This window comes from Amblyomma americanum, chromosome 2, assembly GCF_052857255.1.
Source record: "Amblyomma americanum isolate KBUSLIRL-KWMA chromosome 2, ASM5285725v1, whole genome shotgun sequence".
In the NCBI taxonomy this organism is placed as follows: Eukaryota; Metazoa; Arthropoda; class Arachnida; order Ixodida; family Ixodidae; genus Amblyomma; species Amblyomma americanum.
In genome coordinates, this window is record NC_135498.1 from 94549105 (window position 1) to 94566600 (window position 17496).

Sequence of the window (17496 nt, forward strand, 5' to 3'; positions counted from 1 at the left end):
ACACGATTTCCCGGCTACTACGTGTAAAATTTCGAAAAATTGTGGTCGTATAATAGGTTAATTGACCGAACATGTGCAAACATGCAAGTGGGCCGAACGAGGGGGCACGCGACGTTTTTTGCGGCAGTCGCCCGCCATGGGGGCTTCTCTGCAGTGCCTCAATGCAACGAGGCGAAGCACCATCACCACTACTACCAAAATTATCACCATGAACAAAAAAATAAAAACGGCGCGCTAGCATTCGCGACGGCCGTTTCTGCGGGGAAGCAATATGTAGAGGAGAAACACTGAGGTTTCTTCGCGGTGCATAAGGAAAAGGAGGCGTACCTTCCAGGTACTACAGTAATGCGCTTACATAGAACGGGCTTATATACGAAACGCAGCTTAAAAAGCAAAAAAATTGCGGCAATCAGCCACCGCGGTGGCTTTCCCACACTACTTGGGAGCAAAGGGGCGAAGCATAAAAAATGACAAGGCAGAGATTTTGGTTACTTTAGTGACTGTCGTCGACGGACTAGACGTGCTACGAATTTCTTTCCGCACTAAAGAAAGCGCGAATGCGGACTGGATTCAGCGACGTTTGGAATAGGGCTTGTTCAGCTCTTGTGCCAAAAAATGCCAATCGGCATTTTTATAAAAGTGAAATTCTAAATAAATGTCTTTTTACCGCATTCAGCAGTTACATTTCTCAAAATCAGGTGGTTTGGATGATACGTTTTTCCGGATAATTCGTTATTTGCCGCAATTAAAAAAAAACTGTCAACTTGGTTTTACTGTATTTGATTCAAATGCAGTTCGAATTCAAATTTAGGGTTCTAGCATAGCACAGAGTTAATTCTCTCAAGCTTATTCCACATTGCAGCTTTTTATCTGCTTATATCTAAAGGCTCCAATATCTATTTGCACCAAAATGTTTTACCTCTTTAGCTTGAACCCCAATGAAATGAAACAGTGCCAGACAGCCGCAAGAAAAATCAAGTTTTCCAGTCCACAAGAGCTGCAACTACATCTGACAGGGTGCTCTGACTCACTGAAACTGCTACTCTCCACTGGACGAAAACAAAAAAGGTATCAATGGAATGAATCAATGAGGTATGAATCTCAATGATACGTTTTTTTAAAGAAATGCGGGCATAAAAATGTATTACCCAGAAAAAACTCATGATCCAAACTGCCCAATTTTGAAAGATGTGACTGTTGTATAATGCATAAAGATAATTATTCACATTTTCAGCTCATAAATATCTCTGTTAGCATTCATAGACGCAAGGTCTGAGCACATCCTTTTCCAGTGCTCACAGAATACAGTTCGCGCTTGTGTTGTCTTTGACAGGAAGAAACCTCGCAACACATCCGGTCCGGTTACGGTAATAACAAAATTAGCGGTCTCTCATCCTCGTTTACGAATGCTTCGTCACCTTGCATCAGTGCATTGCAGAGAAGCCGCCGCAGCGACTGTCGTATAGTTTTTGCACTACATTCGCAAGACACGGCCTGCTCGTACATAAGCACATCCTTATGATTCTCCAGTGCTTTGCTCCAATGCCCCAAGCCCTCTGAGGAAGCCGCTGCATTTCTTTTTTTCATGTCGCGTCCTCAAGGGAACACCCGCTCGTATGTAAACACATCACTTTTTTTTTTTATGCTTTGTCCATTTGTACCAAGGCACGCACTGCAGAGAAGCCACCATGGCAGCTGACTGCAACTGCATTTCTTATCTATGTCGTGTGCCCTTAGATTCGGCCACTCTTATGTTTGCACATGTGCATTTTGTTGCTAAATATACTGTAAGACCAGAATTTGTGAAAATTTTGAATGTAGTAGCTGGGAAATCGTGGTTTCCGGGTACAGATTAACCGCAAGTAAAACAGAGCGACCCTACGACACATTTTTATTGCCCGTGGTTGTGAACGTATGAACCGGGAACGTATCAACGAGGTTTTACTGTAGCTGGGAAGTGATGATGTCACAGCACAATAAGCTGCATGGAGTGCCAAGAGTAATGCACATGCCCACACAGACAAGCACATGTGTGCCTCACACAACGACACAGAAGAAACTGCAGGGGCCGCCGCCGCCACCCACCATTGAGAACGCCCACCAGATGCTTGATGAGTGCCTCGAGGGCCTCCTGGGATCCACACTGGTGGGCCAGGTTCCGCAGGGCCACCACTGCACCCTGCCGACAGGACTCGTCCTTGGCTATCAGGTTCTCTGGGGGGGAATGAAAACACACAATTAGCAATGACTCCGCCTTGCTCTGGCATCGCTGCTGGCAGCGTTGACAACTTACTGATCCTGCATCCCTTGAATAATTGCAGAGCCAAGCCAGCAGCCCATAGTCACTGTAGCCAAATCACTCTTCAGCGAGCGGCATTGTCCGCTATACATAATAAAATTGAATTTTTCATCTTTTCTTCACCATCAGCAACGCACCCATCCTGACTGCCGCTTCTTATTTGCACAATGACTTCCAGAAACCACCATTAATTAAGGCAAAGGTGTCTGCTACTTTACTGCTGCATTTGAAACAGGTTTTCACGTAGGCAGAAGAAATCTGGTTCAAAAGCTAGAACAGTGCATTACGTTGAAATAAATTTCTCTTGTACGACGGCATGGTGTGTAATACAAACGCAAAACGCTCTCCGCTTACGTGAAGAATAAGGACTGAGTGGTGGCTACTCACGTGCGAGGCTTTTGCCCAGGTCGCCCAGGTAGGGGCTCAGCTCCAGCGAGACTCCCTGAAGCACGTGGGCCACACCTGCAACACAAACGAGCAGGGCAAGTGTACTGGGCACAATGTTTCACAAGTACTAGTTGTGCTTGGTTGGTGTCTGGTCAAATGTGCATCAGAGCCAAGCTTACAGCCTCTGCTAAAGAAGTTTACGACTGTCACAACAACATATTACACACATGCAATAACGACGTCACAAGCAAATGGAACATGCAAGCTGACAGTGCATTTTTTTTCTTTGCAAACAAACTTTACGAAAACTAGCAGTTTGAAATGAAAAATTTTGGCTTGAACCAAAACTAATTCAGTGTCAATTAGTGACAAATAAAATTTTAAAAAAGAATAACAAAATATACTTGTCAAATCAGTCACTTCAATTCATAATGCAGAGAAAAAAAGAAAATGACAAAAAATGCCAAAAATCCAAGGCAAAAGTTTTTGAGAAAAATGAGCATGGCATTTCATTTGCTAGGGGTCCCAGCATACAGTTCATGTTGGATATTTTTTGCTTTACTACTGCTCAGGCACAATTAATATAGTGCACCAAATTAGTCTTAGCATGGTATATGTATTAAACCAAGTGCAATGGCATGCATTAAATTCAAGTAGTATAGCGACATGCAATAGCAAACTGCTATGCCAGAAAACAAGCGCCTTTATGAGTGGTCTATGGCTGATGGGGTTTAAAGTCCCAAAGTGAATCAGGGCACGAGGGACGCCGTAGTGGAGAGCTCTGGATAATTTCGACCACCTAGGGTTCTTTAACTGACATCGCACAGTACACGGGCCTCTAAGCTCCTCTATAATTTTGACTGAACAAGAAAAGGAATGTTTGCAGGGCCGTTCCTGCTTGATGCAAGAAGCACAGCATGGATCTCATAGCACTGATCTATGGGTGCTCCTACTACTACTAACATTAACGTCACCACAGCCCACACAGTAATTCACACAAATCAATCAGATAATGCTGAGAACTATGGGGACCTGCCCTGCAATCCCGTTTGCTTTCCCGCAAGGCACCGTGCAGCAGCAGCCTCACCTCGAGAAGGAACACATTCCGTTGTCAGTTACATTAACTGGCAAGAGAGGGCGCCACCGTCACTGCGCAAGCGACTGCTTGAAGCCCACGCGCGGGAGAGCTCATGAGGCTCTTGGGCGGGGATCGTCGGCGCGAGCGGACGTGGCACTCGCGGCTCCGCTCTTCGCCGGCGGGGCGAGGAAGCGACGGGGAGACCCGCTTCCTATATCGTCCCGTCCGGCCTTCGGAGTATATATCCCTTGCCCTAGCGCGGGCGAACATTCGCTCGGAACCATGCTGGTGAGTCGGACGACCTTGATTCATTAGCGTACCTTATTGCTAACTGGTGTTGTTGTTGCCATAGCAATAAATGCCTGTTTGTGTCAGCCAATGTGTCGTTCCTTTGTTCCCTCAGAGCAAGGCCCGCCGTGGTTGGCGTGCGCTCAACAGCGTAAGCGATCACGGGGTGGGGTCCGGGCGGCTTTGAACCGTGTCAGCCGCGATTGGGGGGGGGGAACGTATTTATATCTCCCCAAAACAACCCCACAGAACTAAACCCATACTTAACTTCTTTATAGCAAAGAAACAACTCTAGCGCTATCTGAGGTGCATATATACTTAACGCACTCATGCAATGGCCATACTTTTTTTTTTTTTTTCATTTTAAAAGGGTGCCCTCCCTAGACACACCCTTTCATGGTTCACTTCTCTAAAACACGCATAAAATCCACTTCATTAAAGCCGTGTGCGATGATGTGTTATATGCTAACCATTTGTGGCTGGCTTTGTCAGACCTATACAGAGACTTGCATACAGTAGAACCGCGATTATACAACTTTCAGGGGAGCGCATTATCAAAAATCTCTCACAAGTTATGCATTCGCGCAATAAACGAGTCAGCTGCTCTGGCTTTCAAAAATTGAAGTTCTTTTCCCCGCGCATCATCAAAGTGTCCGTTTTCGTTTTGTGAGAATCAGTTCCGAGACCGAGACCGCGCATAGCCAGGCTTTTTGGCATCCAAGAGGCGGCCTTAGACAAGTGTGGCTGCTCCTACTCTTTGAGTGTGCGCAGCTCCTACTCTTCAAAGTGGTTTTGTGGAGCCCTCCATCAGAGCAGCTCTTTCTTCCTTTCTTCTCTCAGTCCTTGCTTTATCCCTTCCCTTATGGTGCGGTGTGGTTCAGGCGTCTGCAGAGAAAGTGCTGAAAGCCCTTTCTAGCTAACCGCCATAGATTATATAAATGTCTAATCTTGTTACTGCCTCTACAATACCTTCATCCTGGTATGAACGCACAGTTGTTTTCCCTAATGCATTCGTCAACAAAGCGCGTGAAAAAAAAGGCCAGGCGAGCCGCTTCGTGCCTCTGGCTGTGGGCCGCAGGCACGAAGTCCGAGCCATCAGCAGAATCGTCATTACAGGCCGTCGGGTGCTCGATCGCATCGCAGTGTGCATATCTCCGTCTTGATTCCAATCTGGAACCAACTTGGTTGACTTCACGTCTGCCAGTAAAGTGGTTCGCCGGTGTCTCATTCCAGACGGTTCCTACCGGCCGTTGTAAGTAGGCCATGCATATTTTTCCGTTGTATAATCGATGATTTTAATACATTATCCCTATAGAGGATTTGCCGGACCCGTGCCAATTCGTCGTAAAATATGGGTCGCCACATGAACAGGGGATGCATCAGGTGCTCACTTTTCATTCATCGATCTCCTCCTGCACAGTCGTCTGCTTTCAATGAGCGCCCACAGGGTTTCTTCGGGGTTCCACTGTATTTGGCAGTCAGACTTCAAGAAAATTCCCCTGTGCAATTACTGGCCTATTCGGGCGCAAACATTGCACACAAAGCAGCTTATTAGGGTCTACACACTTTGAGATGTATTTTAACATCAGCACTTGTCTGGAATGTCTATAATTAATGAAAAAATGCTGTTCGCATCAGGCAATATTTTTAAACGGGCAAACCGAGGAGGTGAATGGAAGCATGGGCACCAAGGCACGCTAAGGTGATCAAACAGGCTGTGTTGCCTGCCAGACGAGAAAGCAACTGACAGCCCGGCTTGATGGATGGGCAGGTCGCCAGGTTAAGGGCAATCCCCTGAATTAGAGGTAATCTAGGCAAGTGTCGATTCTAAACCACATTTCAAAGAACACAGACCGTAATATTCTGCTTTGTGTGCGACGTTCCCGCCTGAGTAGGTCAGCAGTTTTCACAGAATTTTTTTTTAAAGTCTGGCCACCAAATACAAAAGGCACTGTAGTTTGAATTCTTCCTCAGTTTTGCTGCCACTTCTGCTACAACTTGGTTTATTGGCCGTTTTGTCAATAAAATTATCCTGAGCTTTAGAGACATAATTTCCGTTCAGCTCACACACCATCCATTCAAAACGCACATTGCACAAAGAACATATACAGTATAAACTTGTTACAATGGATCCAGTTTCGATCAATTTTCGGATATCACATGCCTATCTGCAGTGTTTGGTTGGTGTTCCTCTCTCTGCCATTGACTGGACTTCGTTTACTGTGGATGTGGTTACAACAAGGTTCGGATAGAATAGAATGGAAGATTGTTCACACTTCGTTGCAGTGGACATAAAGTCATCAAGCAGTGCTTAACTTCAAGTGTTCCTCGATGTATCCTGACAATGCACGGCGACAGCAGCTGCCATATAGTTATTATCACAAAGTGTCGTGCATTAACTGACTCTGAATATATGTTGACTGCTACAAAAACTGTGACCCTCACTCGTGCAAAAAAGTAAAAAAAAAAATCAGACACTACACATAAGCCGATACGGCCCTCCTCCCTCTGTAGCCGTAGCTGGTCAAGGAAAGATGTACGTTAGCAGCATGCTTCTCAGTACATAGTTCTTCGCGAACTCACGATCACTCACTTTTCATTCATCGATCTCCTGCGCAGTCATCAGCTTTCACTGAGCACCCGCACGACAATGACATAGCAGCACTCAAACGAGTTACGTCATCTCAAAGCATGCACGCAACGCTAAGGAAAGAGAAGATGTAATTGCTATGGAAACCGTTGGAGGCTAATTTAGATCAAAGACTCTCCCGCTTGGGCAGCGGAGCTGCCTGCAGTATTGTGAAATAAATAAAATGGCCCGCTTTCTATGCTGGCATCACAGCTGATTAGCCCAGTAAGCAACAATGCAGTCTGACTGAACTGCCACCCACTGTCAACATTGCTGCGGTTTCAGAGTTCGGCACTGTGCAAGCTCCCGATTGAGGAAGTTTTTGCTCATTCCATCTATCGCTCATCCAGGAAAGTGACTGCCCGCATGAGAGCATTGCATAAGCGGCTACGACATACAGTTATAAATATTGATTGCAGAACCGATTCAAAGACCATCACATCCATCCCATTGAAATGCAGAAGCGACAAGGCTGGGATTCGATCCTGCGACCTTGGGCTCTGCAACTGAACACCAATGCCACTGAGCTACTAGCATTAAAAACTATGTCCTATGGCCACCTTCATTCAGCGGTGTTAAGACGGAATAAAACAGTTGGGTGCAACAACACTTGCCTTGAAGGTCAGTTTGGTTACAACAGGCTCAGCTGTGATATAAGCAGTCGGTTGCAACAGTACTTTGGTTCTGCAGACTTCTACAATAGACCAATATCATCTTGGGCCCTATCGCAGTTTTTTGCAATGAGTTTATACTGTACGTGTGTTCAATCGGCTGTTTTTAGCCATATTCCTTCTTTCCATTGTTCCCAAATTTTGGGTAACAGCCAAGTTGCAGCAGTGTGGCCCTAAGTGAAGTGCATGTGCAGGTAGCACAAGTGATGCAACGACACAAACTGCAGCGTACAAAATGCTGAGCACTCATTTCTAGAACTTTATCCCCGCCGATCAGTTGGGTCAGGGAGCTCAAGTCCATTAGCTTGGCACTCTCCCATTGCTTGGGGCCAAAGGGTACTCCACCAGAGCGCCAGAGATGGACCACTCACTCTCCATGATGATCTCCGGGTTGCGCAGCATGGCCTTCTGCAGGGCAGGCATCAGCTGCTCCTTGAAGTCCTCATGAGTGGCATGCCTCAGCAGGCACCGCGAGTGCTCCTGCACATGATGCATTACATGGGACAATCAGGCTGCCCGCCAAGAGTGCGTCTTGGAGTTCGTCAGTAAATGCTAAAGGACAGGGTCCACATCCTGAGTTTGCACCCCTGGCGGCAATGAGGACCGGCTGGCTAACGAAGCAGAATGCAGCAGCGACGACTGCAACAATGACAAGAAGTATTTCCCTGCTAGCCATCGACACAGCAATGATTTATGTGCGAGCTTCAGCGACAAAAAGTATCACCAGGTTGCTTGCTTCGGCTTATAAAAGGCAATCATTTGCTAAACTCACTTTGGTAAGCTATGTCTCGCGATGAGTTGGGCTGTTGCTTCCAAAAACGGTGATTCACACAACAGCAGCACACTGCAGGAGTCTTGTACCTCAAGGCAAAGTGAGGGTAGATGATGTGCCAGCACTTTTTCCAACAAAACTACCACGACTGCTTCCACAATCGATGGGACGCTTTTGGGAAACAACTGTTGCGCAACCAGAAGCAAGGAAATGGGATCCCCCTTCCCGTGTAGATGTTGTCAGGTTCTAGTCAGTCCACTGAAGAAATGTGCGCTGCATTAGCATGTTGCCGTGAATAACACACATTCAGTGTATTCACTGATTTGCATCACTCTATGTGGTGGTGCTAATCTGTTCCACGCATATCAATGAGCACAACAGTTGCATTCACTTTCAATGAAAATACTGCTACATATCAGAATCTTCTGTTTGCCAGCAGCCGGCTGCTTGGTGAACAGCGGTGTACCCATGGGTAGTTTTTCCCCTCCTGTTAAAAAATGTATTCTCCTGCTCTTAAAAAAAGATGCTGAAGTATACTTCTACAGAGCTCAATGCCCTAATGCTAAGTGCACTGCAGTTAATTGTTTACACCAAAAATCATCAACAACATGGCACTTTGTGATGATGCAGCAAGACATATCAGCTGTAATACAGACTTGATTAGATTACTTCTGACTGTATACAAATTGTTGCACAAAGCGTTTTTCTTTTTTTTTTTCCATGAGCCTGGCGATGGAGGAGGAAAAGGGAGATAAGGTAAATCCTGGATTTCTAAGCGATTTCTAGACGACCAGCTAACCTCTCTGTCACCAATGCATGGCAGCATCTAAGAGATAAATTTATACACCTTTCCAGCTCCAAGGATGCAAATGCCCATCAGCTGGCCTCTTCCTATGATGTTTAGACATTGACCGTCAAGCCATTTATCATAGTCTGCATTATAAAGCAGCACATAGCCTGCATTTCTGAGTCATTAATGCATCAACCGTATCGCCGAAACATATTCTCAAACATATGTGCAGTGCCAACTTACAAGGACATGAGTTGGCGGCGGCGTCTTGCTCATCAGGACAACAGTCTTGAACACCTCCAGAAACTTTGCCTGCAAACATAACGAAAGCTCCAGCAATGTTCTGCTTCCCAAAGATTTTCATTTGTATTTCATGCCCTAAATGGAAATTGTTCTCCTGTGACACTAAGAGCAATCTGCTGAATCAGGACTAGTCCCAATAAGGTTGTATTTTGTTGACATGTTTCTCAGTCAGTGGAAAGCAAAGGAAAAAGTGAAGAAATGTGCGTCATGGAGATGTAGCCCAAAACCTTTAAGAGCAGTGACATAAGCTGCAGCTGGAACTCAAAGCTTTACAGAAATTGATGTCCTCAATGCTGAGAGATTTAAAGGAAATCATCAAATGAACTTACAGATTGCACTTCTTTTGAACTCCTGGAAAGCTAGCTACTGTCAGTAATGCACAAAATACAGTCACCGACCGATATTTCGGACTCGAAGGGACCCGAAAAATGGTCCGAATAATCGAACAGCCCAAAAAATCCGTGAAGTACAAAAAAGTCACTTTATTGAGATGAAATCGGCTTAAAAAAAGTCACTGATTTTAACTTGCGGAAAATTTCTCTTGCTGGCAACGATATGCGCCTGTATTTGCGCTAAACTTGTGCTTTCACAGTACACACTAGACAGCAAGGTCACGGGGTTACAGCACCTCTCTCTTCTTTCACTCCCTCCTTTATTCCTTCCCTTAATGCCCAGTGTCAGGTGTCCACCTTCCCCCAACAACCAATTTTCCAATTTTCAACGTATGAGACAAACGATAACTACCTGCGACAATGTTAGCGACAAAAGCAAGTTGACGGCGATTACGATCCGACTGCCACCTCGAAGTGTCAGGGATCACAGGGACCTCTACTGGTAAAAATGAGGTACCGAAAGTATGTCAAGCCAATCCAACTCCAGAGTAAATCCACCTCAATCCAAGATGGCACCTTTTGCGCTGGCGAAAAGCCTATAAGATGGCTGATTTGGGTCCGCAGACGACTGAAATTAGTCCGAAAAATTGAACTTTCGGACTTTTAAAGTCCGAAATATCCGTTGCGAATATGCATGCACTTCTATGGGGTGACTGACGGTGCTTCACCGAAGTCCAAAATATCCTACAAGTCCAAATTATTGGAGTCCGAATTACCCGTCGGCTACTGTACGGTGTGGTTACCCATACCTGCCACAGTGAGTGCGCAGGTAATATTCCATGCAAGTTTTTGTTCTGGTAAAAAAAAAAGAGCAAATATCGGAGCAACTCGGCTCTCCACTCGATTTTTACGCTACAGTAATAGCATAACAAGGTATAGAAAAGTGCTAGAAGACACCACCTTGTGGCTGTGGATGACGTCCCGCTGCTTCTGGGCATCCAGGTAAGCGATGAGGAAGCACCACGTGAGCAGCACTGCGCATGAGGGCTCCAGGCTGCTCAGCACCTCCACATACGAGTTGGTCGAGACCTGCACACATTTACGTGTGGCCCCACGGTCCATGGAAGAGACCTCAGTCATGTGTGCACTGCACTGACATAGTTCGGCTCATCAGGAGAAAGGTGAACGGGTGCTGAACATCCTTCCTCGCTTTCTCTGTCCCTTCTGTCACCTGTGCGGCCTTCCCAGTTTAGTTTTCACAGCACTGTTCGCATTGCATGCTATCCACGAAGCAACGCTCGCTTATAAGAGGGTATGACGAGAAGCAGCAAACAGCTCCCCTAGCACCATATGCAGTCTGTATTCCAGTGGTTTCATCAGAACTTGTCATTACGGGTTAAAAGAGCTTTGAGACTTAAATTCACCGTTTTTTTCCCTATTGTTATCAACTTGCCAAGAATACAGAAATGAAGTGAAAACTGTATGTCTGACGAACCACTGAAGAAGCACCCAATAAAGCTTGCCATCTCAAACCTGCTGCTGCTGAGAACTGCCACTGTGTGCCGACACTGCCAGCTAGAGAAATCCACTTCTAACCCAAGATAGAGAAATCCATTTCTAACTCAAGATGAAACACTAAAAAAACTAGGGAGGAACTTAACGTACCTCAAGAGTGGAATGTGATAACATCAGAGATCTCCATTTTGCTACTTTGTTGTTAGAACTGGCTCTAACCAAATCTTCCTGCCATTTTTTTTCTTGCTTCTCTTTCTTTCATGGGCCGGTTGTGATGACATGACAAGGTCATGTGACCTCTCTCAGCCAATCACCAGATTTTGCAACACGTCGCCATTTTTGCAGAATGTGGATTCTTAAAGCTACCACATTGAAATATTGTGATTTTTGCAATCCCCCGCAGGGGATGGCACACTGGAAACAATAATAAAAACCTGCCTTTATTTTTAAGACCGACCACATTGGTGGGAAGCATAACAATAACGTTACATTACCTGTCTCCACAGGTAGTTGATTTTCCTCTTGGCTTTCTTGTTGAGCGTGGCATTGCATGCCGACGACACAGACAGAAGCAGGTTGGTCTGAGCTTCCACCTGGAACAGGGCATGTCACGTGTGATTAGAACACCGAGAATAAAACCACCACAATGAGACAACGAGAGGCAAAGCAGTCATCACTGTGACTCATCAGCAACAACACATAACATTAAACTGCTCTCACAGTAAAAAAAAAATTAAATCATTGCCATATCCAGCATCCCAACCTGACAAGGGTAATGAAAGAAACTGAACAGAAAATTTTCATCACTGGTTCTGCATCAATGAACTGATGGAGGTGCTAAGATGGAGGTGAGAAGCTTGTGATGCCATTTTCCCCTCATCTATGGGTGGATAATTTTCCATTAGACTGTTTTCATGTCAATGTGGATGCCATCATCGCCAGAACAAATATAATTAACAACTGTCACTTTGGCAGCACAAACACTGCTGCAAACTTGCAAGCCACAGGCTATGATCAATGTCAAACTTTGTCAGCAAGAAACCAACCGACAAGGGCTCCCACAACTGCAGCATTAATCTCCGGAAGGACTAATGCAGAACTCTAAGGCAAAAGCAGCTAAAAGCAAGAGTTCGATTTCAGTTATGGTCACAAACTTGACCAAAAATATACTCAAGAGCAAGCACACATTAAGCCAGATAAAGGCTCGTTGCTTCACTTGACAGTGGAACTGTGACAAATATGAGCGACAGTGATAAAATTTGAGCAATTGTACAATTTGTTGCAGCGGATGTGCTGAACAGTCCTTTCCGTGAATCTTGATCATGCATAACCCATGTCAACTCACAAATTCCGTCTAAATTCCAATGTCATCTTATGACCAGAAGCACAGTCATCATCAATAATGCAGCACAATTCCGCACATGTTCAAAACAAACTGGCAGTTCATTTTGCAGCATTTTCTGCTGCACAAAAGACAGCCACGCTATGGCTCCGAACAGATCACAAGGCAAATGCAGTGAACCACTGAGTACCACAGAAAGAAAATAAGGCTGCTGACTATTCACTCACATTTGTATTTACCTCTGGTTTTGCGGCAATGGTAATAAGAATGTATGAGAGAAGGCAGCCTAGAACAAGCACGACAGTGGCCTTAACTTGAAAATATTGGTTCCATGGTGTCGGACGCCGCAGTCAATGGAAGCAGCAGCTCCCACACCCTTCGATCACCTGCAGGTGTCATTTACTTACCAGATCCCGGATCTTCTCAGGTTTGAGGTCTCCCTGATTGACCAGGACCTGGTGGGCTACTTTACAAGACCAACTGAACGCCGTGAGGCAGGTGCGAGCCAGGTTCTTCCTGCAAACAAACAAACACACACACAAGTAACCCATTTGCACCAAGTGGCAGCCACTACAGGACATGTATTCCAAGTCTCTGGAACACATATTGACAAAACTGCACGGACAACAGTGAGGAACACTAGAACTTTGTCCATTCATAATAAATTTTTGTCGTGATCAGTCAAGCTTGAAAAGAATCATCATCATGTGCAAAAGCAGTTTGAGTCATTTGATTTCCCCTGAACAATGAATAATTTAAGTGTCACACCAACATACTATACGCTACTCTGTGTGGTCACCTAATGATAACCCAGTCAATGCTTGCAGGAAAACGGTTGGTTTTTGAGGTCTACCACCAATCAGGTATAGAAACAACATATGTTTTTCAGAACCAAATGATCATACTGAACAGGATAATGTGACTGAGGTGAAAAGATATCTCGGTGGTTGCGATTTAATCAGAAGGGAACCCTCACGTGATGAAGAGGGACTTGTGCTCGCGGGACACGTCGAGGATGGTTGCAATGAGGTATCCCGCACTGGAGGGGTGGGCTGCAAGCAGGGAGCCCACAAACTGCTCCACAAGGTGGCGCGAGGTACTCCCATTGTAGCGGGAAAGAGTCAGCCGAAGCACTTGGCACAATCCCCGCACAATGGGCTCCGTCAAGGATCCTGCAGCAGACATCACCACCACGTGACACTCGACATATCCCTGAAGAACCACTAGAGTCAACCCAAGACATATACAAACGAGTGCACTGTGAAGTGAATCAGATGAAAGGCATCCCGTGGGTAGAAATAAATCTATTAAAACTCCCACAGATATTGCTAGGTACTAATACGTCTTCCTCTTTTTGTGTTATTCTAGAAATAATTCATGAACATGGAAGGTAAAATTATCGGCAAGTTGGCGCATTGTATACGCCTCAATCTTTACAAGTTTTTATAGCCAAGTATTCCATACATGCAAGATAAATTGTGCTCTCTTTTAATGAGAGTGCAGGAGTCTCCAGGTGACGGATAAGATGAAAATGTATTGTCAAACCTGCTAGCTGCATTTAGTGCAATGTGCCTAAGGTGATTTATATGTGGCTAGTAAGCAGATAGCAGCATCAGGTACTATGGCAGCATAACCCAACTAGGAATATGCTCTGGCGATGCACTTATGACGTGCTGTTTGGCAGCCACAAATGATGACAATCTGAGCAATGATGATGCATGGCTGGCTGTAATGCCTCCGAAATGAAAAACAGTTCAATGTAAACGCACAATGCTTGTTATTTCAGCATAACAAGCGGCATGAATTGGTGACGGAGCCATAATATCCTTGCACACATGCATCTCTCATATCTGAGCTCAGAGGAACAGCATCCACAAGTTGAGAACTCTGCAGCAATACTAAAGCTGTGCAAATGATCTTGCGACTTCAGCATACACTTGCCTCTGCACAACATTTGAACCAAGTGACTGTGTTATGAAAGTGTCAGCTTAAATAGCTCACAATGTGCCAAATACTGCCGTATTAGACCTGAAAAGCAATGTCAATATATCATTCAGCTCAATACTATGAAGTCAACAAGAACTGCTAATACTTTCCTAACGTCAGAGACTTTATAAAACAAAGAAGTGGAAAAACAGCACAAGTAAGATATTTATTTTTTAGCAAATACCCCTGCTATGTTACCTTGAACGCAGTTTGTAAGCAAAGGTGTTGCTCAATTATGGTTATGGCAGCTAAAAAAAAGCATCCGCAGCTTCCTCTGTTCTTTCCTAAGAGCCCCGAAAACTGGCTCAGATGGTCAACATTATTAACAACCACACTAGCTTCCAGCACGCAATCTACAGCATTATCTGTGTCATCTTGTGACACCTGTTGTACACCGACAATAAGCTACAGAAGGCTCTCTTGTCAAACATCGGCCCCTCCAGTCTGTGGTGACAACGGTGCTTATGTAGTCACAGGTCACGCTTGATGGCGTCACGTTAAGATGGTGAAGCTGTTTTTGTTGTATGGATACAACCTCCTCAAACTGCTGCTCGAGGCTGAATAAGCAAGAACTTGGCATGTGCAAAAATATTTTTCCATTACAGCCGAGCCTCGTTATTATGGAGATTTTGGTTTCCAAGCAAAACTTCCATAAAGCAAATAATCCATAATAATGAATCGCAAATAAAAAATATTCAGAAAAAAAAAGCTTACCTCATTCCAGCCCCTGTTATTAAGCAAACTGCTCCGGCCCAACGCTAAGCTCCCCTCTAAAGGAACTTATAATGTACGCATAAGACCACTGCAAAAGTTTTCATATGAACCGAACGTGATCCGACAGAGGTTAATTAGTTTTCCCAACTTGCGCACGAGACCACCTTTGCGAATTTTCCACCCCTTTTCCACCTTATTTTTTGGGAGAGCTAGGCAAAATAAGGTTTCTTGCCCAACCTTCATTGCCAAAATTGAAATGGCAAGTTTTTCATACAGCGGCTAAATGCAGTGGAGTTAGAACACCTTAAGAAAAAGGTGAATTCTAAAAAAATCAGGATTCTTTAGAACTAGCATCACACTGCCAATGAGCAAGACATGAACACAGACAATGCCCTACATCCCGTTGCAGGACTGCACAGCAGGTAAGCATGATGAAAGCCATGAAAACAATGGCCATCAGTAGCTTGCAAGTCAAAGTGAGGGATGAAGATGGGATGGGCCCTTTTTCATGCAGCCCTCCACATTTGCAAACAGTGAATCAGCTGCACCAAACCTCTGTAACAATCCAGTAACCCAACGGATATGTATTACATGCAATCGCAAACGAATTCAGCAAAAGTTTCAAACGACACATCCACGAACCCAGAGACAGGCGAGACAACTAATCGGCGAGAAAATGCGAATTGAGAGAAGTTTTGGCCATCGGATGAATACTAACGGTACATTCGTCACATGGAAGCTCACGTTAGCGCGCTCTCATCTAGTTCAGTCACGTGGTGTTCGCTTTGCCAAAACACGCCGGCCGGTACTCATCGCCGGCGGTTTCGACATCAAGTGGAAACCGCCCACGGTGAACGTTACAGTGCCTGATCCGAGACCTCTACTGCGGAACCGCAGGCCGAGGAATGCAATCGCTAACCGCGCCGTTAAGTAAACAGACCAAACTGCGCACCAGGCTAACGACATCAATCGGTTGCCGCAAAGCACGATCCAGTAACAGGTACCGCCGGCTCGAATCGTCATCGTCTTTGAGGCAAACTCGGTACGCGAGTCTGTTCATGCGGACGGTGAAAGTTTTGAAAAAAAAAAGAAAATTGTTCACGTGAATGGGAAAGAGCTGGCGAAGGTCCACAGACTGGAGAAAGCAAATCTTGATTTTCGGGAACACGTGCATATATCGAGGTCGAAGCCGCATTTCGACGATGCACCGTTAAGGTGAACTGGGCTGACTTTCGCTGACATGCTGTGACACGTCACATGAATGAGATTCTAACCATAGATCGCGCAGCTCCCGCCCTTGTAAAATCATAGCCAGAAGGAAAGTTTACCGCTTTTCGCCGCCTCTTCCAGCTGGAAGAAGATATCCTTGCGAGTGACAAGCTTCGACGTTTGCACCTTCACCGGAAGGTCTTTAAATACTGAAGGAACCTGGAAAACAAATCAAAATTTAATAGCGAGGCCTGAGCCCCCCTCTCCGGAAACTTATTAAATGCGTAAGCCCAACATCGCGTAGAAAACTTTCAAATTCTGCGGAGTAAAAAGACTTACTTCCACCCCTGCCATAACTTCTGCCAGTGCTACCGTGCTACTGCTCACGGCGTGGAAAACATGACGTGCGATGGTGGCTACGGCGATGCGGAAGGTGCCGGCGCTGGAAACAAGAACCAATTTGCAGTTCACAGTGATCATTAAACCACCCATATAAGACAGAGGGTCTAACTCTGCCATAATTTCACTTTATTAACTGTACATATTCGTGATAGCAGATGTGTGTGACAGAAGAAATCCAAGAAAACACATCGCGAGTATCGCGTGTGAGCGTACTTCTTGATACAGCAAAAGGAGCGTGAAAAGACCCCAACCCTTTAAACTGTTTTGTTCACAAGTGCTTCACGCAACCACACTCAGCAACACCTAGCTGTCCTCAAAACATATGTAAAACATTGTTACCCTAATTACCAAATTCACGACAACTTCATACACATATTTCAAGTGCTGACTTCCATGACACAGCTTTATGTTGTTTAATGGTTTAAGTGGCGCTTTCAGATGACATGCTTTATTTATTTTGTTCTATAAAACTGATAGAAACCCCTCAGTATAGTCACAACCGCCGTAATGACAAGATAGAAACCAGAACCATGGTCAAAGTCAAAAGCTGCTTGACATATTTTGTTACCTAATGGCTACGAACATCATCAGCTGGCGTGATGGAGGCGGTTTTTTCGCGTCGTCATAGTACAGTAGCTAGCCACTGTAGCCAGTGTAGTCATAGCTCGAAGTTCGTACTTTGCAAGCGTGTGTGTGTCAGCACAGTCTGTTGCCCGAATTCTGTGCAAGTCCCTTAAGTCTGCGCCTAGAACAATAGTGGTAGCTAGTTTTAATGCGTA

The 17496-nt window shown here is 45.1% G+C and overlaps 1 protein-coding gene across 1 annotated transcript in view; it reads right to left on the minus strand.

Annotated features, from left to right (window-relative positions):
* Positions 1-16726, minus strand: part of l(3)80Fj (lethal (3) 80Fj) — a 114590-nt gene extending 97864 nt beyond the window's left edge. Inside the window, exons 1-10 of the mRNA XM_077654937.1 lie at positions 16655-16726; positions 16435-16534; positions 13383-13578; positions 12814-12922; positions 11559-11657; positions 10510-10638; positions 9158-9226; positions 7724-7832; positions 2687-2761; positions 2086-2214 (exon numbers count right to left, since the gene is read on the minus strand). Coding sequence (XP_077511063.1) covers positions 2086-2214; positions 2687-2761; positions 7724-7832; positions 9158-9226; positions 10510-10638; positions 11559-11657; positions 12814-12922; positions 13383-13578; positions 16435-16534; positions 16655-16669 — 1030 coding nt within the window. The 5' untranslated portion in view covers positions 16670-16726. The remainder of the gene's footprint in view (positions 1-2085; positions 2215-2686; positions 2762-7723; positions 7833-9157; positions 9227-10509; positions 10639-11558; positions 11658-12813; positions 12923-13382; positions 13579-16434; positions 16535-16654) is intronic.
* Between the last annotated feature and the right edge of the window lie 770 nt (positions 16727-17496).